General features: G+C 46.8%; 1 protein-coding gene and 1 long non-coding RNA gene across 3 annotated transcripts; one reads left to right on the top strand and one right to left on the bottom strand.

Annotated features, from left to right (window-relative positions):
- The first annotated feature begins 8,782 nt into the window (after positions 1–8,782).
- Positions 8,783–27,727, top strand: LOC311580752. Of its 2 annotated transcripts, none has more exons than XR_014773568.1 (3): positions 8,783–8,866; positions 25,839–25,989; positions 27,416–27,727. It is a non-coding gene; the product is annotated as an uncharacterized lncRNA (long non-coding RNA). The 2 variants fall into 2 exon arrangements; XR_014773569.1 differs by lacking the exon at positions 8,783–8,866 and adding an exon at positions 24,841–24,960 and having other exon boundaries at positions 25,837–25,989.
- On the bottom strand, positions 17,838–25,375 carry TREML1 (triggering receptor expressed on myeloid cells like 1). Its single transcript, XM_084752415.1, has 7 exons — positions 24,854–25,375; positions 24,286–24,384; positions 23,791–24,123; positions 20,295–20,427; positions 19,608–19,693; positions 19,107–19,159; positions 17,838–18,371 (listed from the first exon to the last, which is right to left on the bottom strand). Exons 1-7 carry the CDS (start codon positions 25,008–25,010, stop codon positions 18,069–18,071), a joined length of 1,164 nt encoding a protein of 387 aa, XP_084608541.1. The 5' UTR covers positions 25,011–25,375; the 3' UTR covers positions 17,838–18,068.
- Positions 27,728–27,789: the final 62 nt, after the last annotated feature.

The following is a 27,789-nucleotide window of genomic DNA, read 5'->3' as shown; positions in this document are numbered from 1 at the left end:
CAGCATAGATGACAACTGAGGAATCTGCATGTTCTGTGCCTGCAAATGTGTTTATAATGCTGAAGTTGTGGCTTCTGGCAAAAAAAGAAAAAGAAAAACATGTGATGTCAGGTGTCAGACCTCTCTACTTTGTGTTCTCTTAATTGCCCCCTCCCTGGGCCTAAACTATTGGACATCAAAGTAAGTAATCCTCTAGGTAAAAGTAGCCTCTAACCACCAACAGAGCCCTCATTTTCTATGACTAGACCTAAGCAGAGTGAAGATACAGTTCTTAGATTTCTGAGCAAAACCAAAATCCAGTCTGGGACTGTGGGGCCACTGCAGTCTTAAGTCTGAGAGCCTCATTTCAGTTCTAGAGCTGTAGAAACTACATATAGAAACCATGGTGGAGCCCAGGCTTTGCCCTGCTAGGTAACATGCTTTCACAAGGAAAAGGACTGGCAGTGTGACAGCTCCAGGCTAGTGCTCAGGCTTTGCTTCTAGCCAGCTTGGTGACAATAGATAATGTCCTTAAATTCTTAGGTGAACCAAGTTCCTGCTGTGATAAGAGAGATAACTATTGATTCCCATACCAAGTGACCTGTTTTATTCTAGAAGTGTCCTTATATTTCAGAGACAGCCAACTGAATAGCTGTGCCCCTTCTGTGTGGCTCCTGGAAAGCCCATGTGGATTGGATTGGCTGAAGGAAACCCACTTACCCACCCCGTGTGCCTCAGTCTAGGACAGTTGTCACCATGGCGATACAACACACAGTGAACCTGCAGCTGCCTGAAGAGTTAGAGCCCTCCAAGCATAGTGGGTTTCAAGCTTTGAGGACGAAATTAATTTCAGAGTAAATCCAATAGAAAGCACGGTTAAATGTACTGAAAAGCAGAAAGTGTGGAGAAAGCATTGGCAAAGGAAAGTGGGTTTGTCATAGGAGAGTACTGTCAGAAGGTCTTTGCATATACTTGTCTCTCTAAGGTGCACCTCTAAAAGTTGCTAAGAATACACCCCTTTCTATCACTACCCAGCATGTGATGAGGCTACAAGTGATAAGTAATTTTCTCATTAATCAAAGTTAGATGTCTTGCTACTCTTGCAGAGGACCCAGATCAGAGAATCTAAGTTGGTGACGTCACAACCGCCTATAACTCCATTTCTGACCTCTGGATAGCCACTCATGTTTCCAGATCCACATACAGAAATACACTTTTTTTTTAAATGTATATAGTGCTCTGCTTGCATGTCTACCTGCATGCAGGCCAGAAGAAGGCATCAGATCATATTATAGTTGTGAGCCACCATGTGGTTGCTGGGAAGGAACTGAGCTCAGGACCTCTGGAGGAGCAGACAGTGCCCTTAACCTGAGTCATCTCTCCAGGCCCCAGAAATACACTTTTTAAAATTGTAAATTAAGACCCTGAGAGAGACAGAACTGGAAGCTCAAGGATGGTGAGAAACAGCCTGATGTGAATCCAGTTCAAGCTGCCACTGAGAGTCATGTTTGTCCCGTGGCCCTGCAGCAGCAGGGGTCTGTGTTGATATTTGCGACCCAAAGTACCAAAGGCCATGCATGCAAATATCCCTGGTCTGGGCTGCTGCCTGGCACCATCTTAATGTCCAAGGGCTTTGCAGAGGTGGCCTTAACCCCTTTACCAGCTATAGCACAGTGGAGCTGCTCTCCCCAGAGGGGAGTGTTCTAGAGTGCACGGACTAAGAAGAATTGCCCCCTTCCCCATCCCTCTGTTTGGGCAGGTGGGAGAGCCAGTCCCAAGGGAATGAGAGCAGAATAGCAGACCCAGGTACCATGGTTGCTGTAAGCCAGTCCTGAGGGTGTCAGGAGAGCAAGTACTGTCCCTTGCCATATGCTTTAGGCAGGAGAGTTGACCCTGCCCCTCATCTGGGCAAATTGAAAGAGCTGGCCTTGGTGGTGCAGGCATAGGAGTGCTGATGGGCCTAGGCCCAGATCCATGTCTTTGAGCTGGCCCACCCCAACATCCACTCCATTTATGAATGGCTGGAGCATGTGAAAGGGCCAGTCCTGCCGATCCAAAACCCACAAGATCTACATGACACAAGGCAACAACAGGATATCTGAGAGGAGTTCCAGTGAGGTTACAGTATTGATATAGTGTAGCAGAAGCCAGAAGCCTCGAACCAGACCAATGATTCATTTCAATGAACATATGCAAGATGTGTGAACAAAAAGGTATACTGTGAGATGGTGGAGGGAGGTTGTTTGTTTCTCTTATGTTTTTGTTTTGTTTGGGGGGGAGCTGCAAGGGTGGAGGGCAAATACAAAGGAACAGGGAGATGAGTGGAGTTGGGTGCATGATATGAAATTCACAAAGAATCAGTAAATATTAAATGTAAACTTAAAAAAAAATAAATATCTGTTCTTTTGGGTCTTGGCACCCAGATGAAAAAAAGAATCAATGATTGGAAGGAGAAAAAAAAAAAAAGCCACAGCCATGTGCAGCGAATTCGCTACAATGAGGGCCCAAAGACAAGACCATTAAGAGGCTTGCTATTTGGAGCATTGTAGGGGCCGCTGCCATTGGGGACATATCCAAAGCAAGTGCCTTCAATGCTTATGTTCTTCCTAAACTCTGTCAAGCTGCATTACTATGTAAGCTCTGCCATTCATGGTAAGGTGGTCAGGAACCAGTCTCCTGAAGCCTGGGAAGACCAGCCACCCGGCTGTGACTAAGACATTGATCCTGCATCTGAACCTCCACCAGAGCCAGGTAAAGAGGAGGCCTCATAAGGACAGGAGAAAAAAAAAAACCTGGAAAAGATAAAATGGAAGTTATACATCAAGTAAATAGAGACACGCAACTGAACAGTCAAACAAGGTGTGCTTCCCTTCCCACCATGCCCTCAGCTCCAAGTATCTCTGGCAAGGCCACTCAGCATGTTAGACATCTTTCTCCAGGAGACAAGCTGCTTCTGTGGGTGCGCCCTCCTTAGGAAGAAATTGGTCTTATGTTTCAAAGAGAACCAACATGATAGCTGTGCCCTCCAGTGTGGCTTCTAGAAAGCCTGTGAGGCTTGGATTGACTGTAGGAAACCCACCCACCCACTCTTTACTCAATTAAGGAGTGTTCCAGAATCACAAGCATCGTTCTTCAGGAGTCAGCTTTGGAATGAGATGGTATAGGGTAACTTCAGCCCTTTAGCACCCACCTCCGTGTCTTTTCTAGCAGTAAGAACCCAGTTAGGGAGAAGCCCTAAGTCTTAGGCCACAGGAAGAGGCATCTCGCCACAGCAGCACTGCTTTCTCACAGCCTTCCTCCGCTGCCCACAGACACGTCTGGTGGTAAGAGAGGGGAGTGCTTTTTCTATAGCCCCGTCTCCTCTTGCCTGCTTACAGAGTTGCTGTGACAAGGCTGGTGGACAGGCTGTGCTCCTGCCTAGCTTCTTCTGGCACCAAGGTGATGATGCCAGCTGAGAGGTTAGGAGTCAGCCACCCACCACAGGTCTACATGGAAAATATGCTCTAGGTTGTTGTTGTTGTTAAATTACCAGTATTGCCTAATAATGTTTATTATCAGGCCTATAATTATTATTATGCCAGTATTTTCTAACATGCTATGCTAGCAATCAATCAAGACACAGACACCTGTCATATTTTAAAATAGTCTTAGTCCAGGCGTGATGGTACACATCTTTAATCTCGGCATTTGGGAGGCAGAGGCAGGTGGATCATTGTAAGTTCTAGGCGCCCTCTCTCTCTCTCTCTCTCTCTCCCTCTCCCCCCCCCCCCCCGCCCCCTCTCTCTCTCTCCAAGCTCGGGAACTATAGCCATGCCTATTCCATTTGCCCTGCCCAGGTGTGAAGGCCTTTTATTGGTCAAACAGGTTAGGCTTTCAGGCAAGGTGGATCACAGAGGCAGCAAGCAGTAATTAGCATCAAAATAGATCAGACCAAACTCCAACAATTCCCCTTTTCTGTCTAAATAAAAAGGCCTTTTTAAAAAATACAGTAAAACCAATTATGAAAATTATAAAAACCAATAGTTACTCGAAGAAATATCTATTTTATCTTGGTGAGTCTAAAATTTTGAGCCTAAATCAATACCTATTATGGTTTATAGCTATCAACCTAAAATATTTATCTAGACCTAAAAGTATCTTAACTCCTAAACAACAGAGTTTAATTTAAAACTATCTGGTCTTCAACCCCATTAGAGACTTGAGAAGGAATACATTTAATTACCTGAGGAGTAAACAGGAAGTACAAGTTAGCACCTTCCAAAATGAAAATATGACAAAGACAGTTTGTTGCCTGAACAGTCACCCAAAACTCTCTCACATTTGAGCATCATCTTCAGCCTTTTGGCCCAATGTATCTGACAGACATATTTATGAGGCAGGAACTATTGAGGACTCGCTTACCCTGTCTTGGCAGAGTCTGGACCTCAACTCTGACTGCATCCAAGCTTGCCCATTTTAGGCAGAATTTTGTCTGTGGCAGATAAAAGGACATTTTGCCCAGTGGCTGATTTGCCACATTTTAAGCCAGCTCCATAAGGAGGCTCTTTGATGTTAATCAACTTTTTTGAGGTAGGCTGGGTGTTGCCAGGAGTTAACCTGTCTTATTGTCAAAGAATCCTTAAAATAATAAAAACATTTTTAAATGCCATATTCTGTAGGTTTCTGAGACCTTACTTTATCTATCTATAGAATCATATCTATCTGTTAAATCGAGGATGTATATTCCTGTACTTGACATGACCATGAGTTGATCAACTAACAATTGACTTGTATACTTAATTATCCTAAACAGCCTGCAATAGCACTATCAGAGTATTGAAAGCAAACCATGTATTAATTGAGTAGTATGTATACAATACCTTATATTACAGTAGAAATATAATATGTAAATAATAATATTACATTTGAATTTTACTTTAACGTATCAAAATTAAATTTATTTTGTGTCAATATACAAAATTCTATATTAATGAATTAAAATTAACCTTATTTGTAAGTAACAATTAAGACCTGAAGTTGAGGAGTAGATTCAATAATATGCTTTTTGTCCTATCATCCCTATATATTTCAATATTTTCCTTTCTTTCTTTTCAACCCCTATCTCCATACTTAAGAAAGAAAAATAAAGGAAAAGAGAAATCCCTGAGTCTAACCTTGTTTTCTCTCTGAATAAAACCAATAATAACATATAACCAACTCCCAATGACAATAAACATCTATAGCCCAAGAAAGCAACCAAAAACCTACTGAACCCCTCTTAAGGGAAATGGGCCATCTTTCTCTTAAAGTTTCTTTTGGATGATTTGGGGCAAATAATACCTATGTAAGGGCTTAAATAAAATTGGTGGAAAAATGGTCAAACACGTTGTAAATGTTGAGAAATTCCAAGCTTAATATAAATCCCGTGTGGGACAGTCTGAAATGTTGGACCACTTGGGATCAGGAGTCTCCTTTGAAGCTGTCCTTTTCTGATGAGGGACAGCAACCGAAGCACTATGGGCTTGGAACATGAGGGATGCAGGATGTCAGCATCATCTCATGAGGGATGCAGGATGTCAGCATCTCATGAGGGATGCAGGATGTCAGCATCTCAGCATGATGGAGGAATGAATACTGTCAGGTCTGATCCAGCATCAGTGTCCGGTTCTTTTATTCTGGAAACATGTAATTTCTCACAAGCATTATACAGTCTTAAAAACTATGGATATATTAGGTGTATAGGATGTTCAAAACAATTAAGGCTGGTTCTCTGCTCTTTGTATGAGCAGGAAAAAAGTCATCTGTAAATCTTTATTCATGCCATACGAAGAATGGCATCTAATAATAAGTCATGGGGATTCTGTAACCCAGCCAGTCTCAGAGCTATTCCCATGTAGTGGGATTAGGAATATAAGTTACCTGCTTGTTCTGCAATTTGAATTCATATAAACATAGACTGACTTAAGTTAGCAGTCTCTCTTCTACCCAGGTTTGTTTCATTCACATCTTTTAAAGAGGAAATATAACATCACCATTAACAAGGAACATATAATTATTATCATATTGAAATGAAAACAAGATTGTATAGTTTTAAATGTCCTTCTTTAGGCTCTATGGCACCTGATATATATAGGCCAGGCTGCTACCTGTTTCCTGAGAGAATGCTTCCTGTTTTAGGGACAAGCTGGTTTCCCTGAGCAAAGGAAAAGGCATTAAGCTTTAAACATTATATAAACTCCCATTTTATTTAAGGGCTTATGCATACCATAGGCATCTTGTCCCTGGCTTTTTACATTTGTTGTGGGTGTTTTTGTCTCACCCCTTTTCTACATGGGAGGCATGCAGCTGTCTGTCTCCCCACCCAGACTTGGTCCTTACATTGACCAAGTACTCTGTGGCACCAGTTCTCCTGTGGATGTTCCATCCACTTTCTTTTTTTTTTTTTTTTTTTTTTTTTTTTTTTTTTTTTTTGAGACAGGGTTTCTCTGTGTAGCCCTGGCTGTCCTGGACTCACTCTGTTACCCAGGCTGGTCTCAAACTCCCAGTGATCCGCCTGCCTTTGCCTCCCAGGTGCTGGGATTAAAGGCATGTGCCACCATGCCCAGAGGACGTTCCACATTCAAGGAGATTGCCTGGCCTTTTTTTTTTTTTTTTTTTTTTTTTTTTAGAGCAGTTACATCATTTTTTTTCTTTACATAAACCTAAGATTGATGTGTCTCCATCCTTTAGATCAGTAAGGACCATATAATCCATTGTTAAGAAAAAGGAGCCAGGCATGGTGGCACATGCTTTTAATCCCAGTGGGGAGGCAGAGGCAGATGGATCACTATGAGTTCGAGGCCAGCCTGGTCTACAAAGCAAGTCCAGGAGAGCCAAGGCTACACAGAGAAACCTGTGTCAAAAAAAAAAAAAAAAAAAAAAAGGAACATACATAGTAAATTGTCACTTTGAGACAGGGTTTCTCGGTGTAGCCCTGTCTGTCCTATACTCTCTTTGTAGACAAGGCTGGCCTCGAATTCACAGCAATCCACCTGCCTCTGCCTCCTGCGTGCTGGGATTAAAAGAGTGTGCCACCATGCCTGGCCTTTTGTCAGTTTAAATCCTAGGCCGCTGATAAGTAATTTATTTTATCAGCAGAGGGTTACGCCCTGTGGAGATCAGGTCGGTCCGCAACTCAAAAGTTCCATCTGTCTTTGTCTCCCTTGTGTTGGGATTAAAGACATGTGCCAACACCCACCCTGTTCAACTATTTCAACTCAATTCAGTCAAAATCTTTAGAAATCTCAAACAAAAATCAAGCAAGGAAGCAAGAACATTTTAAGTCTTGGGTCAGTCCTGCCAGTTTAGGCTTTAGCATAGTCACACTTCTCCACACTCTCTCTAAAAGAGCATAGGGGAAAAGGCCGAGAGCCGAGAGATGTGAGACTAAGTTACTGACAACACTACGTGGATCAGTGTACCCTCCACTCCACTATTTAGATGGCCAACTTGCAGGTTCTTTAAGACAATGGTGGGCTTTTTGGGGGGTGGGGGTGTTTTTTTTCTGTTTTTACTAATTGCCCCTTGCTTTAACAATGTCCACTCTGCATTTCTCCAATGACAAATTCAAAATTTTTCTAATCAAGTAAGTAATGAATCAGTTACTGTTACAGGATTATCAACCACTGGCCATAGAGCCTGAGCTCACCCAGTGTGCCCTGATGGTGAGGATCAATGGTACTCTGAAGATGGCGGACGACACCCCCAGCCAACAGGAAGTAGTCTAAAGAGCATGACATCCTTATCCCTGCCTCACCACCACCCCCTTCTTGCTCCTCCTATTTCATAATAAACAAAATGGAGGAATGTTAGCAATCACTGCCTGCCCCAGGGACCCAGCAGAACACATCATCACTAGCTGCCAAGATAAGACACATCCCCACTGTTCACATGTCTTGCATCCTCACCTGCTCATGAGCCACATCCCCTTATTAAAAAAGAGAGGGGGGGCCCAGTCACCCCTCTCTCTTTCTTTCCTCCACCCTCACCCAGAAGCAGCCTCCGTATGCCCCTTCCTAATAAACCGCCCACATGAGATATGTCACATGGTGTGACTTTATGGCATCTGTTACTTAGATCATAACAACAACAACAACAACTCTTATAAAGGAAAATATTTAATTGGGGCTGACTTACAGTCCAGAGGTTTAGTCCATTATCATCATGGCAAGAAAACATGGCAATAAGCAGACAGACGTAGTGTTTGAGAAAGAGCTGAGAGTTCTACATCTTGATGCACACACAGCAGAGAGAGAAGCGGCCTGAGCTTCTGAGACCTCAAAGCCTAACCCCACGGTGACACACTTCCTCCAGCCAGGTCACACCTCCCAACAGTACCTGTAGTGGTTGTAAGTAGGTTTTTGTTTTGATCCCAAGTGTGGGATGTGAAACAGATTTGTGTGAGGATATGCAATGTTTTCCTACTGGAAACAGACTTGTGAGAGGGCAGGTGATGTTTGTCCACTAGGAGAAGAACTGCCTCTTGTGGGCGCGTGTTTGTTTTTCTTTCGTTTTGTTTTTGCCAACCAATAAACATCCTAGTATGGATTCTGAGATGGTGTGTGTGTGTGTGTGTGTGTGTGTGTGTGTGTGTGTGTGTGTGTGTGTGTGTGTGTACATGTCCAAAACAAGAGGCTGGGCTTTTTTGGCTTTTTGGTCTTGGCTGTTGATCACTGCACTTTAAGATGCTCCCAGAGACAACCGCTCCAGAGAACACTTCGAGGTTCCGGGTTCCGGCTGTTGTTCCAGGTTCTGGCTGCTGTGGTTACAGTCACCTTTGCTGAATTGCTGGTTTGATGTTTAATGGGTCTGCTAGAATCCTGCCAACTATTCCAGTGGAATTGCTCCAAGGAACAGTCTAAAAAGGTCTGTTTCTCCTGTTCCTATTAAAACCTCTTTTCTCTATCTAGGGTAGGTGGGTTGGAAGGGAGGTATAAGTATTAAAGAAACGCAAATAAAGTAGATTTGAAAAAGTTCAAAGTGCCATGGGGGCCATTTTTGGTCAAACCATCACAGGGAGAAAAGAGTTTGCTTGGTTTACACTTTTATATTGCTGTTTACTATTGAAGGAAGTCATTACAGGAACTCAAACAGGACAAGAACCTGGAGGCAGGAGGTGATGCAGAAGCCATGAAGGGGTGCTACTTACTGGCTTACTCAGCCTGAGTTCTTATGGAACGCAGGACCACCAAGCCTAGGGATGGCCCCACCCACAATGGGCGTGGCCCTTGCACAAGTGATCACTAATTGAAAAATGCCTTACAGTGGTTCTCATGGAGGCATTTCCTCAACTGAGGCTCCTTCCTCTCTGATGACTCTAACTTGTGTCAGGTTGGCACAAAACCAGCCAGTACACGCAGTATACATCAGACAAGATTCATATCCCGTAGACTGTGGAGATGCTTTAGCACATAAGAGCATTCGATGTGAAATCAAAAGGACCCAAGTTCAAATCCCCAAAACCCACATAAAAAGCTGGGATGGCTGTGTGTGAAAAAAAATACACATCCAAAATATATGAAAAGCTGCCACAATTAAACACCAAAAATCCCTCAAGGCATCCAATCAATACATGGGCTAATAAAAAGGAGCATTTAATGGGGGTGATTATAGCTTTCGTCAGACTCTCCTAGAGTCCTGTTTTACAGAGAGACTGGAACCACTAACTTAGGAAACGGGAAAGGAAATAGGTTGTCTTCCGTTTTAGTGCTCACCATTGCCTTTTACCTGCCTGTTCAGTGTTCTATAAAAAGCACCCTGGTGCCAGACTCTGATCTTGGCTCTGGGGAAGCATGTAGCATGTTAGGTTATAGGAAATCACATATATGTTAGGTGGTAATAAACATGGTGTGTGGGGCCAAGGAGCTGTGGGACTGGAGAAAGCTTGCCCAGAACAAAAGTAGGGTGAAGGTGTGTCCAAACCCTGGAATCTCATCCTGAGATTGGCAGGAATAGGATTGCTGCCCCCTTGCCCCAGGTCTGTGTGAAAAGTGGGATAGAGGGGAGGGAGGACATCCTACTGGGACTCTAGGTGAGAGAAGTATGGGAGAATGGGGAAATAGAACAAACCTAGAAAAATAACATTATGGCCGGCGGATCTGGGCCCAGGGGTCCTGCTCAAACTATGGCACCAGCCAAGGACAATAGGTGCAGTAAACTTCGAACCCCTACCCAGATATAGCCAATGGACAGGACAGTCTCCATAGTTGAGTGGAGAGTGAGGTCTGACCTTCACATGAACACGGGTGCTCCATATTTGACCACGTCCCTTTGATGGGGAGACCTGGTGGCACTCAGAGGAAGGATAGCAGGCTACCAAGAAGAGACTTGATACCCTATGAGCATATACAGGGGGGAGGAGGTCCCCCTCAGTCACAGTCATAGGGGAGGGAGGATTGGGAGGATAGCAGGGATGGGATAACAATTGAGATGTAATATTAATGAATTAATTAAAAAAATAAACAACCAAACAACAACAACAACAACAAAGAAGGTAGCCCTTTGTCCCCACCTTTATCCCCAAGGTCAAGTAGCCAGTAGCCAGGTTAAACTTCCTCTCCCCTTATAAGGTCTTATAAAGTCGTGCAGCATCTGGAATTCCTCCTTATGCAAATGAAGCATCCCCAGCACCCTGGCCCCAGCCTTCTATGTACACCCATCCCCAAAGGTTTAAGTAGCCTTTGTTTCCTCCCTCCCACATCCCACATCCCCACTTCCCCCCATCTAAACAAGCTGTCTCACTGAAGCCTGCCTCCTGAGAGTCTGTTCTCTTTGGGCTCACAGCCACCTGAGGTCTCTTCAGCTCCCTGGGCTGGCGAATGAAGGAAATCGTAGCAGGGGATGTGGGATTCTAGGCAGTCGGTTTTGCTCAAGTGCTCAGAGAATGTCCTGCAGAGGGGCGGCATTAGAGAAAATATCCTAAGGACATAAGACCTGGGCCAGGAGGGGATGGGCACAGATGGAAGGATGGCCATGCCTTCTAGGTAGGAGCAATGGTGAGGGAGAACGGGATGAGCTCAGAGGGACTGGACAGGGGCAGGTTGGCAGATGTCACGGGCCTTGTAAGCCACTGTTGGGCTGGGTTTTTTGGTCTAAAAGAAATGAGACGCCATTGGTGTAGCCTGCAAAGAGATTGAGGTTTACTTTTATTTATAATATTTATTGTGTGGGAGGGATGTCATGGGGTGCCTGTGAGGGCAGAACAATCCTAGTGTTGGTCCTCACCTGTTTGACACAGAGCCTGCTTGTCTGTCACTGTGTCCTCCAAGCTAGCTGACCTAAGAATTTCTCCAATGCTCCTTTCCACACTGGAATTACAGGTGTGTGTTACAGTCTCAGCTTTCCCGTGGAGTCATTGGACTTGAACTTAGGTTCCCACACTTACACAGTGAGTTCTTCACCCACTGAACCATGTCCTCAATCCATTCTGGGTCCTACATTGAGAACAAACTGAAACAGACAAAGAAGGAAGTAGGGATAGCAGTCAGAAGGCTACTGCAGGCAAACAACTGGAAGTGGCTTAGACCACGGCAGCCACAGAGTGGGAAGGGGTTGCCTTTGTGTCTAGAAAGAGCTAGCAAGGTTCCCTTGAGAGAGAGAGAGAGAGAGAGAGAGAGAGAGAGAGAGAGAGAGAGAGAGAGAGAGACAGAGACACAGAGAGAGAGAGAGAGAGAGAGAGAGACAGAGAGACAGAGACAGAGAGAGAGAGAGAGAGAGAGAGAGAGAGAGAGAGAGAGAGAGAGAGAGAGAAAGAGCTACCATTGCATTTCCACAGCCAGGTCTATCTTTCCCCTGACTCCTCCAGAAAGTAGTATCATTTGGTTGGATAATCATTCATTCATTCATTCAGTGTGTGTGTGTGTGTGTGTGTGTGTGTGTGTGTGTGTGTGTGTGTGTTTAGGCCAGAGGTGTGCCCTGGGTGTCTTCCAGTATCACTCTCCACCTTATTTTTTGAGGCAGAGTCTCTCACTAATACTAGAGCTCACCATTTTGCCTATATTATCTGGCCAGTGAGGATCCACCTGTCTATGGTCCCTCTCTCAGCATGGCAGTTACATGAATGAGTGTACTACATCTGGCTTTAATGTGGGTATTAGGGGGTCCAAACTCAAGTCCCCGTTCTTTCCCAGCAAGCATCCTTACCCACACAGCCATCTTCCAGACCATTGTCTTATTTTAAAACTAACATGAAGCATCCAGTTCCCTTACAGCGTTTTCGCACATGCTTAGTTTGGTTGACGTTACCCCACGCTCTTCCCCCCCCCCCATCTTCCTGCACTATCCCCCAGTGTCTGTATGCAAGCTTCTGCCTCCAGTATGTTCACCCAAGGAGCAGCATCTCAAGGGCAGAGGATCTGCAGTGAAAATGAAAAGGAGCTGATTTTAAACTTGTGAATACGCTCTTCTGTGCCCCCGCCCATGCCATTTGCTTGCAAAAAGTAGAAAACTTTAGCAGTTCGAATCTCTTACCGCTCCCCCAGGCATTTTCCCATCTTCTCTGCCTGGAGTCAGTTCTGATCCCAGCCACAGATGTTCTCTGTATAAATAGGACTGCGAAGAGATCTTGACGGCATTAGTATGCTTTGAAAGTATAAGATCCACCCCCCACCCCCACCCCCGCCCCCGCCCCCTATTTCCTGCACCAGCTTCCTGGCCCTCTAGCTGCTCAGCAGATTTGCTCTTTGTCCACTTGAGGGAGAGTCAATAGATGGACATCCCTCTAGGTCATGATGCCCTTGGCCTGGCCCGCTTTTCCTCTACTTGCTTAGATCTGCTGCTCTATAAGGAAGATATATCTTTTGTTGTTGTTGTTATTGTTGTTTTGTTTTGTTTTGTTTTAGAGACAAGGTTTCTCTGGGTAGCCCTGGCTGGCCTGAAACTCACAGAGATCTGCCTGCCTCTGCCCTCCCAAGCGCTGGGATTAAAGACATGGACCACCATAAATCTTTACAAACAAAAAGTTTGGGGTTTTGTTTCGTTTTATTTTGTCAGAGAGAACGAATATGAAGCTGGGTGGGTAGAGAGGTGGGAAAGATCTGGCAGAAGCCGAGGGAGGAAAAAAACATGATCAAAGTATATTATGTGAAAAAAATTAATAAAAAATAAAAAGAAGGCCTGGCATGGTGGTGCACGCCTTTAATCCCAGCACTCTGGAGGCAGAGGCAGGCGGATCACTGTGAGTTCAAGGCCAGCCTGGTCTACAAAGTGAGTTCAGGACAGCCAAGGCTACACAGAGAAACCCTGTCTTAAAAAACCAAAAATAAAAATAATAATAATAATAATAAAAAAGAAGAGTAAATCTTGCCCAGGGTTCTGCAGTATTCCTGAGGAATCCAGACCTCAGATGGAGCCTGAGGTTTGCGACACAGGTCATCATGAGCCTGTCCCTCAGGCATAGCCCGTGCCCTGTCTCAATTTTGAGGAGCACATGCAGCTTGTGGGTGCCTGTCTTTCAGGTCTTCTTTGTTCCTCCTTTCCTTGTGTCCTGCACCCCAGCTCCTACCTCAGCAAACATATTTTGGCCCAGTTGCCTTCTCTTTCCGCAGGATTACTGCATGGCCGTTGGACAAGAATCTGTGTCTCATTCAACACTGAGTGTAGCTGTGTTTTAATCTCTCAGAGGAACACGAGTTGGGGTGTTCACTCTTCCCTAGCTATGTGGTAATGTCTCATTCTGGATTTTTGGAAGAAGCTGAGATTTTTAGGGCCACACAGAAGTCCTTTAAGTTGTTGTACTCCCTCTAGGGGCTATTTGGTATCTTTAATTAAAGATTAATCTTTTTTTCTTTTTTTGGGGGGGATTTTTTAAAATTAATTTATTCTTGTTACATCTCAATGGTTATCCTATCCCTTGTATCCTCCCATTCTTCCCTCCCTCCCATTTTCCCCTTATTCCCCTCCCCTATGACTGTCCCTGAGGGGGATTTCCTCCCCCTGTATATGCTCATAGGGTATCAAGTCTCTTCTTGGTAGCCTGCTATCCTTCCTCTGAGTGCATGACTTTCACATGAACTCTGGTGCCTCATATTAAAGATTAATCTTTAATCTTAAAAAAATAATAAACCAAACCAGGAACTCAATATTTAGCCCAGCCATTCCAGAACTTGAGACGCTCCTGCCTCAGCTTCCCAAGTGCTAGAATTACAGGAGTGAATCACTAAGAGTAGCTTCTAGAAGCTCTTAAAGACATTTGCCACCTAGCCTCCATGTCTCACTGGAAAGATTCTTTGTGTTTCTCCCTTAAAAGATGTCAGCTCAAAGACCTGGGGACTTGTTAAAGAGTTAGTGTAGCCCAAGGCAAGACTGAATATCATTGGGCCCCTGTTAAGTCTCCTTGAAGATGTGTTAGTAGCCTTTATCTTTCTCTAGCATCCGAGTCCTGACTATATGGAAAAACTTAGAGCCTTACATCAGTGTGCTGGCTAGTTTTATGTCAACTTGGCACAGGCTGAGATGAAGGAAGTTATTGAGAGAATACCTCCATAACATCTGGCTGTACGCAAACCTGTAGAGCATTTTCTTAGTGATTTATAGGGGAAAGATTAGCCAATGGGTGAGTGGTGCTATCCCTGGGCTGGTGGTCCTGGGTTCTACAAGAAAGCAGGCTGAGCAAGTAATGAGGAGCAAGCAGGAAAGCAGCACCCTCCATGACCTCTGCATCATCCCTGCCTCCGGGTTTCTGTCCTGTCTGAGTTCCTGTCCTGACATTCTTTGATGATGAGCAGTGCTATGGAAGTGTAAGCCAAATGAACCCTCTCCTCCTCCAGTTGCTTTTTGTCACCATGTTTCATCACAGCAGTAGTGAACCTAACTAGACCATAAGTGATAATTTTGTTAAAGAGCTGGTGTGGTGGTTGAAATGAAAATGACGCCCATAGGCTCATAGAGAGTGGGGCCTTGTTGGAGAAAGTGTTTCACTTGGCGGGGGGGGGGGGGGGGGGGGTTTGAGATTTCAGAAGTGCAGACCAGGCCTAGTCTCTGTCTGTCTGTCTCTCTCTGTCTCCGTCTGTCTCTCTCTCTGTCTCTGTCTCTGTCTGTCTCTGTCTGTCCCTGTCTGTCTCACTGTCTGTTTCTGTCTCTCTCTCTCTCTGTTTCTGTCTCTGTCTGTCTGTCTCTCTCTGTTTCTCTCTGTCCCCTCTCCCCTCTCTCTCTCCATCTCTCTCTCTCCCTGCTGCCTGTGAATCCAGATGTAGAACTCTCAGCTCTTTCTCCGGCACCATGTCTGCCTGCATACTGCCATAGTCCCTGCTATGACGGTAATGGACTAAACCCCAGTTAAATGTTTTCCTCTACAAAAGTCGCTGTGGCCATGGTGCCTCTGCACAGCAACAGAACACTAAGACAGAAGTTGGTAGTGTGGGGTACTGCTATGACTGGCCTGACCATGTTTTTGTCTGGAGGAATATGGAATACTTTGAGGCTTTGGACTTCATGGCCCATCCTAGTAGGAGCATGGAAGACGATGCTGAGGGTGATTTGAACTGTGAGGACCCAACTCAAGAGGTTTCAGAGAAGAAAATTATTAGTATGTGGCCTAAAGATGGTTCTTGTGATATTTTGTTGAAGAGTGCAGGTGGGTTTTTTGTTTGTTGTTTGTTTGTCCAAAAAAATCTGCCTGAGGCTAATTTGAAGATTTTTGGGCTGACAGCTTTAGCAAGGGAGATCAAAACAGTGCAGTACTTACCATGTTTTATTGTTATTAACAGCCAGCCTTATACAGATTTACAATAAAAAGTATCTAGCTGAGCAAAGAAAAAATACAAAATCAACAGTTTGAGGAGAAAAAGGGCACCAGAAAGTGCAATAGATCTCAGTCCCATTTAGTGAGAATTTCAGCTTCTTTGAAAAACACAGAAACATAGCCGGGCGTGGTGGCGCACGCCTTTAATCCCAGCACTTGGGAGGCAGAGGCAGGCGGATCGCTGTGAGTTCGAGGCCAACCTGGTCTACAAAGCGAGTCCAGGACAGCCAGGGCTACACAGAGAAACCCTGTCTCAAAAAACCAAAAAAAAAAAAAAAAAAAAAAAAAAAAGAAAGAAAGAAAAACACAGAAACATTATAAGAATATGTTTTCATTTTAATTCCAGGTGTGGGATATGGGGCTGCTTCATTTTGTCCACAGCAGCTGACTATGATTTGCCTTATGCTGTAGCAGGGACATGATTTTGCCAGCTGCAGATAGTTTCTGCAATTGTGCAAAGCTTAAAATTCTAGGGAGCCCATTGTGGTGGCACATGCCTTTAATTTCAGCACTCAGGGAGGCAGAGGCAGGCAGATCTCTGTGAGTTCAAGGCCAGCCTGGTCTACAAAGCAAGTCCAGGACAGCCAAGGGTACACAGAGAAACCTTGTTTAAACAAAAAACAAAAACAAAAACAACCCCCCCCCCAAAATCCCAAAAATTAATTAATCAATTAAATTCTGGGGATCTTTCAGAGGATATATAAATGCTCGGGCCCTGAGAGGTGAGCCATCTCCCCTGAAGTGCCATTCACACCTATGGGTGCATGCACGTGGAGGCCTGAGGTTAATTCCAGAAATCACCTTCCATCACTCTTTCACCTTATTCATTGAAGAAGCTCCTCTCAATCGAGCCTAGAGCTCACTAGCATGGCTAGCCTTGATAGGCAGCTTGTTCTTCCCCTTCGAAGTCTGCAATTACAAGGGGACGCCACATCATCCAGCATATACAGGGGTTCTGGGAATCGAAATGCTAACTCCCACGCTGGCATGGCAAGTGCCCAAGCACTGAGCCATCTCCCCCGAGGTCACAGCTTGAGGCATTTGGCAGGAGATGCTCAGGAACGCCCTGCCAGAGCCGAGTAGCCCCACCAGGCTTCCGTAGCCTAGTGACATGAGCATGAGCTCTCTTCTGGGGGTGCCCAAGTCGAAATTATGGTCCTTTCTATCTGCACCCCATCACTGTTCCAGTACTGGGGCCCCACGCCTTCATTTCTCCTCCCTTGAATCTCCCGTTCCAGTATGAGCAAATCTTTTCCAGTCCGTTTCAGAAGTCCCTAAGGGACATTAGACATTCTTCTATCTCTAGCCTGTACATGCCTTTCATTTACACTTGACTGTGGCCACGCCCCCTCCCCTTCTCCTTTTTCTTCGCTGGGCTTTTCCAAGGCCAAAGAGAGCAGAGCTGCCACATGGCTGCAGAGCTGGGAAAGCCAGCGTTGGTGAGACTAATGTGGAGAAGCTTTTTCACCCACAGTGCTTGAAAGTGCTAAGTCCCTTCTGAGAGGGAACATGATGTCTGTTTCCATTCCTCTTCTTCCTGTGTTCTTGCTGCCTTATCTCCCACACTGAAACTGTCCTGAGTCTCTGTTAACTTATCAGTAACTGCCCCGCACCTCTCACACACACCCCCAGCCCCTAAAATGCTGCCTCTAATCACAGGTCACTTGCTCACAAGGTACAGAGCAGAAGAACTTCCTGGACTCAAGCCAATGAATCTTCACAGACAGATTGCAGGATCTCACCGTCCTGCAATACTCTGACCAAGGGTGCCACTGTTTCCTCACAGAGCCATTCGTATCCTGCCCACTGAGCCCTTAGGAGTTCACACATGGGTCCATCAGTAAAGTCCTTGCTGTGTAAACCTGAGGTCCCGAGTTCAGTTCCCCAACACCCAGATTAAAAAGATGGATGCCACAGCAGACACCAGTAATCCAAGCTCTGAAGAGTGGGGAGAAAGGATGATCCTTGGGATTCTCTGGTCAACCAGCTCAACTTAATTAGCACCATCAGTGAAAGACCTTGTTTCAAAAGTAAGGAGTGTGACATTGACTGGTGCACACACACACACACACACACACACACAGAGCTTACACATCTCAGGGTTTATTTAGCCTAATATATAATGACAGCAGAACCAGCAGCAGGAAGCAGCAGAAAGAGTTGGTCCCCAAACTCCTCAATCATATCTGAACACCACTTCCTATGCCCACCAAGACAAGACACTAGGTGACAGCCCAAGTCACCATACTCAGGACATAAAAGCAGAGCTAGTTGGGTGGCTGTCGAGTATTCTCCAGGGATGATCCCAAGAGAATAAATTAAGGTGTATTAGTTAGCTGGGTGGGGTTTGACTGTTTGGTAGATCCTGAACTGGCTCAGAGGCGGTTCTTTCATCTTTGTCTCCTCCTGGGAAGACAACTGTGGCATATGTCACAGGCTTGGAGGACTTCAGAACCTTAGGAGGCAGAGGGAATTGCGGGGGTGGAGCTGGGGGTTTCCTTGATGGAGGATCAAGAGAAAAGCCCGTGTAGGTGGTGTCAAAGGGAGGTGGGGAGTCCAGCTTCACATACGGTACATCCGTGGGCATCCCGGCAGCCAGTCCAGAGTCACTGCCTTGCTGGGCTGCTGAGAAGTCCTGGAATGACAGCAGGCAAGTCACACAAAGGCACTCTGCCTGAATTCCTACTGAGGGGACACCTGAGACCATAATGGACCTGCTGTAACAATCCCAGCACGTCAAAGGGACAAGAGGGCATTGCATTGGCCAGGTGTGGTGGTGTGTGCACATGCATAAAGGCACATACATTTAATCCCTACACTCAAGAGTTCAAGTTTAGCCTGGTCTACATAGTGAGTTCCAGGTTGGCAAACGGTACCTAGTGAGATCCTGTCTGAAACACCCAAAACAACAACAACAATAAAATCTAGGACTGGTGCATGCCTTTAATTGCAGCACTGAGGAGGCAGAAGCAGGTGGATCTCCATAAGTTTGAGGCCTGACTGGTCTACATAATAAGTTGTAGGCCAACCAAGTATAAAGAGACCCTGACTCATTAAAAAAACAAAAACAAAAAGCCTGGCATGGGTGGTGCAAGCCTTTAATCCCAGTACTCAGAGGCAGAGGCAGGCACAGCAGGAGGATCTCTGTGAGTTCAAGGTCAGCCTGGTCTACAAAGTGAGTCTAGGACAGCCAAGGCTACACAGAAAAACTGTGTCTCGAAAAACAAAACAAAACAAACAAACAAACAAAAAGTGGAGTGGGGTGTTTTGAAGATATCCTAAGCCCCAAGGTACTCCCCAGACATTGGAAGCAGAGGATCTACTTTCCCAGCAGTATGGTGGTGAGTGGGAACCTGCAAAGGTCTCTTACCATGCCTGAAACTCCACTGCTCTGGGACCGGCCACAGACACCAAACCTGGTCCCTGGCAACAGAGAACACCAGTCGAGTCACTTGCAGAGTGGAAGTCCAAGCCTTCCAAAACCTCTAAAGCCTTTGTTTAATACAGACTCACTTTCCCCACCCCCGCCCCCACCCCACTCTACCCACAACTCTAAACCTACACCCTTCCATCTCTGCACCCCATGAGCCCGCCTTGCCTCCCACCCATTTTCTGCTCCTCCCGCTGCCTCAACACTAAGCACATCACCTGGAACTCATTCCTTCCCAGCGTTCTTTCTCCTCTAACCCACTCCCCGCTCTTCATTGTCTCTCCCTGGGGTCCCTTCTTTTGCTCTCCCCATCGGACACTGGGGTTCCAGCATACGGAGACTCAGCTAAAGAGTGGCAAGATCTTTCCTGTGAGAAACCCATGCGGACTCCCGGCCTTGTCTTCGAAAGTGAGCTGCGGGAGGAGGTGGGCGGCTACCTACCTTTCTTTCTGGCCATCACAGCAAACAGCACCACAGCTGCCACCAGCAGGCCCAGCAGGAGCCCGGCGCCCCAGATGAGGGGAATACTGAGAGACAGAAAGGGATAGGCTGGTTTAGCCCTGAGCCCTCAGGAAAGCTGCTGACCAAGAAAGAGCCTTGGGAGTAGTGGAGGAAACAGCCACTTTCTTTGGGTACCATAACTGAGAGAAGATGGAATGGAAGGAGGAAGGTGACCCAGATGGGGGAAGGGAGAGGCACATTCTCACAGTGTCTTTGATGGACATCTACCAGAGTGAAGGCCCAGTTACGGAAGTGGATAGAGGTCGGTCTGTGTGCTGATGAGAAATTCCCCAGCAGTGGGATGGGTTAGTAGGGTACCCCGTTTGACTTCATCTGATTTTTTAAAAATGTATTTGTATATGTATATGAGAGTGCATTTGCGCTTGCATGCAAGAGACTGCATAGGCCTGAAGAGAGCATCCGATCCCCTGGAGCTGGAGTCATAGGCTGCTCTGAACTGCAGGACATGAACTCTGTCCTCTGCAAGAGCAGCAAGTGCTCATAACTGCTGAGCCATCTCTCCAGCTCTCCACTGGGTTCACTCCACAGCTCAAAACCAGCTATACGTCCAGTGCCCAGCTCCCCTGGCTTCCTGCACTACTGTTTTGTTTTATTTTGTTTTGGTACCTGTACTTATGCCGTCTGAACTCATGAGGGCTTGCACTCCCGGAAGGGTCCAAGGAAGGATCTTTAGGCAGACTTCCGGTTCTATAGATCTCTTTCTCTTCCTCTGCTTCCTCCCCCTCTCCTGGGCCAGGAACTGAGCCAGAAAGAAACATTTAGTGAGTACACAGCCATTGCGGATCAGCTTCCACAGCGTGCTAGGGAAATGAAGCTAAGGGAGGAGAGGCCTCTGAGGAAGGCAGACAGACGGGAAGCATCCCTTCCATCATTCTGTGCGTAGCCACGGCCATTCTATGAGCATCTCTGCCTGGCTGTGAACATAGCCATTTCCCCTCTGCCAACAGCTCCCGTCCACGGCCCCTGCATTCCTTCATCTCTGCCAGCTCCATCCCCCCACACGAGAATCTCTCCAGGTCACTCACACTATGCCCAACCATCGCTGTATGATCTGTTGGTATCTCCTTACCATCCCAGAATAGATTCCTTTGTTGTCCTCCTCAACACCAACCCTGCTCATTGGCTCTCACGGGTCTCCAAGGAGAGCCTCCTCCCATGTATCTGTAGCCCGGTGACCTCATCTTCAGGCTGATAGGGTCTCATCCTGAGCTCCGCCCTCGGGATTGAAGGGGTTTATGGCGGAGCGCTGATGAGAGGCAAGGCTCAGTGACCTTTCCGAGAACCCAGCTAGTACCTAGACTCCACTGTGAAAAGTCCTTGGTCGTTCCTCCAACACTTAACTGTGGCTGCGGGATTCAGAGATGCGTCCCTGGGGATGGGGGTGGGGGTGAGGCCTCAAAAATCCATGCCATTCCCAGTGTCCCTCTTTCTCTGTGCCTTGTGCTTGTGGGTGAGGATGTGAGCTCTCAGCTACTTCTCCAGTGGCCACGCTTGCCTGCCCGCTGCCATGCTCCCTGCCATGATGGACATGGGTTCTATCTGTCCGAAACTGTAAGGCCCCAATAAACTCATTTTTTTCCCTCCCTGAAAGCTGATATCTCGTCACACCAATAGAAAACTAACAAAGCTACTCTCTGAAACTAACTGCTTGCCTGAGGGGCAGGCCATTCCCTCCTGGGACATCGTGCTCTGCTGACCTGCCTGAGCATCTTTTATACAGCACCCACCCCACTGCAATGGGGGGGAGCTCCAGGTACTTGCTCCCTCATGCCTCTTCCCCCCTCTTCCCAGCCAGACTGGTACTAGTGCCAACTGTCTTTTAGGGAGTTAGAACCTGGAGATGCACCAGGCATAGTGGAGCTTGCCTGTAATCCCAGCATTTGGGAGGCAGAGGGTCTTTTCTAGTTTGAGGCCTCTGAGGTCAATGTTTCGAGTTTTGAGTAAGTCAGGGTTACATAAGCCATGTCTCTGAAAGGAAAATGGGGCTGGGGAGATGGCTCAGTGGGTAAAGAGCCTACCACGGAAGCACTGAGACGTGAATTTGGATCCCTAGCACTGTGTACAAGCCAGGCACAGAGTGCATGTCTTTAATCCCAGCACGGGGACAGAGTATAGAAGACAGGAGGAACCCCTGTCACTCAGCAATCAGCCAGCCTAGCAGAGTTCCAGATTCAGTGAGAGACCCTGTCTCCAAAAATAAAGTGGAGAGTAAGACACCCAACATGGACCTTTGTCCTCCACAGGCACACATGCACCTATCCACAAGAATGGAGACCACAGATGGGAGAGAGAGAGAGAGAGAGAGAGGGGGGGGGGGGGGAGAAACAAGACAAACTCCAGAATTACTAGATCTCAGCCTGTCAAGGAAGGACGAATCCTGAGGGTGACTCATGTTAGCTGGCATGTACTTACTGTGTAAAATAGCCACGGGCCAGCAAGATGATTCAGAAAGTAAAGGAGCCTGCTGCCAAGCCCCACGACCTGAATTTGAACCCCAGAACCCACCCACATGGTTGAAGGAGAGAATCAACTCTCACCAACTGTCTGTCCTCGTAACTCTACACACACACACACACACACACACACACACACACACACACACACCACACCACAGAGTGGGGGGTGGGCTGGGGGAAGAGAATTGCAAATTTTAAAATAATAGTTGTAGAGGGACCGTGAGGGTGAATCCAGTAACAATCTCATCCACTCCTCTTACTTAGCCAGGAAAACCAAAGAAGTGAGAAAGAGTATCAGCAGGGGCTTAAGAGACAAGCTCTAGTTTACAAAAGATGAAAGGCGCCATCATATGAAAAAGCACCAGCCGCCCCCAACCTTCTTCCTCCAGTGCAGGCTATTGTAGCACCGACTTTTTAAATTGTTTTTTTCAATATTATTTTAGGCATCTGCATGTTTTGGCTGCATGTGTGTGTACACCATGTGTGTACCTGATGCCCAAGGAGGCCAGAAGAGGACAATGGATCCCCTGAAGTTTCAGAAGAGTGTAAGCTGCCAAGTGGGCGCTGGGAATCGAATCTAGGTCCTCCAGAAGAGGATCCAGTACTTTTCACCACTCAGCCATCTCTCCAGAGCTCTAGCATCTTATTTTTAAATTGCGTTTTTATTTTAATGAATGTCTAGAAAGATGTGAGCTGTGAGAATAAACTGGGCAAGTATAATATGCTTTCTGTATTAAGATTGCTCAGTGAACGTAAACATTAACGTATTTAATATTAATGCATAAATATTAGGCTTAAATATTTTTATTTTTTTATGTAAAAATTATTAAGCTCCCCCAATTTTAAAAACTGAATGGAATCAGGCACAGCACTGTATACGTATAATACCTGACATCCAGGAAGCTGAGGCAGGAGGATCATGAGTTTGAGGCCAGCCTGGACTACCTAACTAGGTTCCAGACCAGTCTGGGCTATAGAATGAGACTTCTGAAAAAGAAAAACAAATAGTGAGTTAAAGGCTAATCCGGGGACTGATGGATCCCACCTGTAGGTCAGGCCCTTACTAAACTCTGTTAAGATAAACTTTAAATTATCAAAGGAAGGCAGAGCTGAGGAAATGTCTCAGTTGGCAAGCACGAGGTCCTGAGTTCGAGTCCCTAATACTCAAGAAAACAATGCTAGATATGAAACCCCAGTGCAGGAGACTAGAGATAGGTAGATGCTTATTTGGCCAGCTAGTCTGTCCAAAATGGTGAACTTCATACTCTGGGGCGATACAGGTGTTTCATGGACACACACACACACACACACACACACACACACACACACACAGAGGAAGGCACAAAAATTAATTTCCATTAATATGCTTGAAATCCACGGAAAGTAAAACAAAGACAGCATCAGCTCGGAAGAGTTAGAGGAAGACACAGGACCTCGCAGGCACCGTGATGGAAAGCTACTGTGAGGAAGACGACTTATCTCCAGCTTCCCAAACAGTTCCGTTGCCACTCACTCCCGCAGAGCTGTCGAAAAGATAGCTCACCCCAATGCCTTCCTAGCGGGCCCCACACCCCCAAGGCCTCAAGAGTCCCCATCGCTGGTCATCTTTCTGACTCCAGCGCGGGCAGCAGCTTAAGACCACATACCTGGTGGAAGCACCAGTAGGGAGACCTTGTGCAGGGTCTGGGGCCCTGCGGCTCCTTCCACCACACAGCCGTATTCCCCTGTGTCCTCCTCCTGCAGGGTCACCATTTGCACCTGCAGGAGCCCCCCACCCAGGTCAGTGAGGAATATGCGCCTGTTCTCTGGGGCTCGTCGGTCCACAGCTGACGTCACCAGTGGCTGGCAGCTTTCCTGCAAGAACCGGCACCAGACCTTGCGAGCCCTCACATCCTGGAGCCGGTAGTGGCACTGCACCTGAATGGAGGACCCCACCGGAGCTTGTAGCATCTCAGGGTGGCTGTCAGCTGAGCCTTGGCCTGGGGAAGGAAAGGAAGTGTGGAGTGAGGGTTGGATAGAAGCAGGCACAGTTCCTAGCCCCACTCTACCTGACATAGGGATGTGGGGATCCAGAGGGGTAGCTATGACATCGGTGATACTTATGGCTGGTGAAGGAGGCAGCGGCTCCATCGGCTCCTTACCTGCTAGTCCCAGGAGCAGCAGCAGCAGCAGGTAGTAGTAGCCCATGGCTGGGCAGACGTCAGTTCTGAGGGTGACCTCCTCACTAATAGTGCAGGCTCCTGGGAGCAGGAAACATCTGTCTTATCCGGTCACGTGGGCTCTCCAGCAAACCGTGGGGAGCCGCTGGAGTTACACTGGTGGGAATCTCTAAGGTTGGGGGCAGGGAGCTTCTCCAAGGCTTGCTTGGCTTAGAGCTCAGAAGATCCTTAGAGACTAGTAGGCAAGTGGGAGATATGTTGGAAGGCGGGGGGTCAGACTCCCCGCCAAAGGGAATGGTGAGAGGATGCAGCTACCGAAGGGCAGGAGAACGGGGAATGATAATCTTCAGTGTCCCAGCTACACATCTGAAGAAACAGCTCTGAAGGAGGAGAGGAAGGCCCCCCTATGCGGCCCGAGGCCATCTGATTCTCAAGTCTTTATGGGAGACACCCCCATCCTGGCTCCGTTCACATTCCAGCTACCAAGAGACCCTCACTCCCTCACTACAGCTGCTTCCCCGGAGACCCACCGGACCTGCCATTTGCCTACCTAGACTCCACAAATTGTTTCTTTCGAGCTCCTCAACTCTAGGGAATATGATTTTCTTCAGAGTGGACACCTCGTCGTCTTTCCTCTCTTGCTGTTCCGCAGCCCAGGTATTACTCGGCATGAGTCTTGCTTTCTTAGGCATTCTTCCTGTTTTCATAAGTTTTCTTTCTCGTTGTTCGTCTCTTTATTCACTGTATCCTGGCTTCTAGGAATACCTGCATAGTCTTCTCCCGTCTCCTTTACTGTCTTCATTCTTCCTTTTCCTTTTAGAGACAAGGTCTCATGGGACCCAGACTGGCCTCAAATTTGTCATGTAGCCAAGAGTGATCTTGAACTTCTAATCCTGACTCTACTTCCCGAGTGCTGGGTTTGGTTGCTACTGAGATGGGACCAGGGTTGCACGCATGCTGAGCAGTCATTGTACCAATAGCACCAAATCCCCAGCCCTTTTCTTTCTTCTTCTTTCTTTTTAAGAGAGATTTATTTATTTATTTGTATTTTATGGGTGTGAGTATTTTGCCTTTATGAGACCAGGTGAAGGTGCCTGATGCCCTCGAACTGGAGTTACAGATGGTTATAAACTGTCACGTGGAGACTGGAAACTGAGCCTGGGTTCTCTGCAACAGCAGCAAATGCTCTTAACCATTGCACTATCTCTCCAAACCCATTTTTTTCCTGGATGTTTTCAATTCACAAGTTCTCTCTCTAAGTCTTCAAGCATTACTGTTTTTCTTCAAGTGTACTTTGGCTCCATGAATGCTGTGTTCTCCACGAATATTTCCTCCTTTTGACATGGTCCTGACAGTATGTGCAAAGAGCATGTATGTTGTGTGGGTCTGAGCGGCAAACATTCCTCAGAAGCTCGAGCCTGGGAAACACCCAGAGAGACTTGTATCCTTCACTTTCCTTCCCAAAAACATGTATACCCAAGAAGGATGGTATTTATTTGTCTTTTCTTTCTCTGTATCTGTATTTCCTTAAAGAGGAAGAAGGCTCAGTGAGCCTGTATATTAGTTTTCATATTGCTACGACAAAATAACCCTAAAGAACGGAAGATATTGGGGCTCACCGTCTCAGGAGGCACAGCAGAAGCATGAAGCGGCTGGCCATACCATGGAGGCAAGCAGGACGCAAAGGTAGGTTCGAAACCGGGCTCACCTGTCCCCTTCCCCGCCCTGCAGCACCACCTGCTGTCAACTATGTGTTCAAGCTCAGAGCTCAAGCTTCAGAGAGGCTTTTTGAAACTCTGGCGCTCACTTGTTCCTTGAACTGCAAGTCTATTTGGAGGTTCTTGAGACTCAGACTCAGAGGAAGCATCTGGTCTCAAAATTGCCCTGGGGAGCCAGACAGAACACATGATAAACAGTCTGCCAGAAGTAGAGTCACATGTACAGATGAACACACTGCCCTTGTGTGGAAGCTGAGCTCCAGAGAACAGCAATGGGACCTCCTTCTTTCTTCTCTCCCTCAGTCTCTCTTCTGTCCCTCCCTCCCTTCCTGCCCCTCCCTCCCTTCCTCCTCCCACCCCCCATGCTATAACTGTTCTGGCAAGAGTGAAGATATTCTAAAGAGACACTCACGCCCCTTCTTTCAGCTACCAGACTCTTGAAGCGGTGAGCTCCCAAGGAATTGGAATTGCCCCTGGACTCTCATGGTGGAGGAAGGAAATGGCTGAAGCCCAGTGAGAGGCCTCACACGGTGCAACAATGGTGGGCAGGAGGTCACCTTAGCAGAGACTGCTTCCTACATGCCTCTCATCCTTTACTCAAACCCAAACTTCATGTTAAGACCCCAAAAGATGGGTGCTGGGGTGATGGCTCAGCAGATGAAGCACTTGCTGAGTAAGCATGACTGGGGTTTGGTTCCCCAAGAACCTATCTCAATGTGCTATGGGCGTGGCACCCTACCAGTAACTCCATCCCCAGAAGGCAGAGTCAGGGGGCTTTCCAGAGCAAACTGGCTGGAGAGACTAGTCATGTCAGGTTTAGTTAGGGGCCTGCCTCAATGAATAAAGTGGAAGAGCACTCAAGGATGATTCTCTCTCTCCCTCCCTCCCTTCCCCTCGCCCCCTGTTTCTTTTTTCTTTTTCTTTTTTCTTTTTTCTTTTCTTTTTTTTTTTTTTTTTTGAGATGGCTCTTTTTGTAGCTCTAGCTGACTTGGAACTCTCTATGTAGACCGAGCTGGTTTTGAACTCAGAGAACCTCACACTTCCTACCTCTGCCTCTCTAGTGTAGGTGTTAAAGGTATACGCCACCACTACCAGCATGGATGATTATTAACATCAACCTTGGGCCTCCAAATGTATGAATGTGCACCCACATATACATGTGTTCATACACCATGCAAGAACAGACAGACACACATGGAAAATGGAGGGAAAATACTGAAGATGGTTTTGGGAGACCGCTGAACCTTTTTGTTCTCATTCCCACTGTGGCCACATTGGGTACATTTTCGTTCTCCGATTTTCCCACTCTATGTCTCTTTAATTGGCTTAATTGAGGCAGCTGGGTAAAATGCCTGGCGGCCCTCCCACCTTCCTCTTGCTTTCTTTCCTTCCAGGCATAGTTCATTGGTAACTGGGAGTAGCTGAGATCCCACTAGTACATCACACTGAGCCTCGTAGAAGGACACTGTCCCTGTGTGGTGAGGACCAAAGTGCTTCCCAGGACACAAGATCTGGAGCAAACCAGGCCTTCCTCCTGCATTGACAGTGCAGGCGAAGCTGCAACATCCTGTAGCCACGGAGGTGTTGTGTGCACCTGGGGTGGTGTCATACATTAAAGTGAGATCTTCACATGAATATGGTTCAGTGCTTGACCAGAGGAGGAGCCCTGGTTTCCATGGAAGCTGATGTTGCTGGGTTTTTTAAGTGAGGAAACTGGTGTTTTTTGAGGACCTACAATGTACTAGACACCTGGCCAGGGATTTCCATA

This window comes from Acomys minous (assembly GCF_964271855.1).
Source record: "Acomys minous genome assembly, chromosome: 13".
In the NCBI taxonomy this organism is placed as follows: Eukaryota; Metazoa; Chordata; class Mammalia; order Rodentia; family Muridae; genus Acomys; species Acomys minous.
The sequence above is the reverse complement of the archived record's forward strand: the minus strand, read 5'-3'. Positions and strand labels throughout refer to the sequence as shown.

Coding starts and splice junctions, on each gene's coding strand:
- TREML1 (XM_084752415.1), bottom strand. CDS start 25,010: ATGAAAACAGGAAGAATGCCTAAGAAAGCAAGACTCATGCCGAGTAAT. Junction 19,694..20,294: donor TTCAGACGGCATAAGTACAG/GTACCAAAACAA, acceptor TCTGTCTCTCAG/TATTCCCCTCATCTGGGGCG. Junction 18,372..19,106: donor GCAGTGGAGTTTCAGGCATG/GTAAGAGACCTT, acceptor CTGTCATTCCAG/GACTTCTCAGCAGCCCAGCA.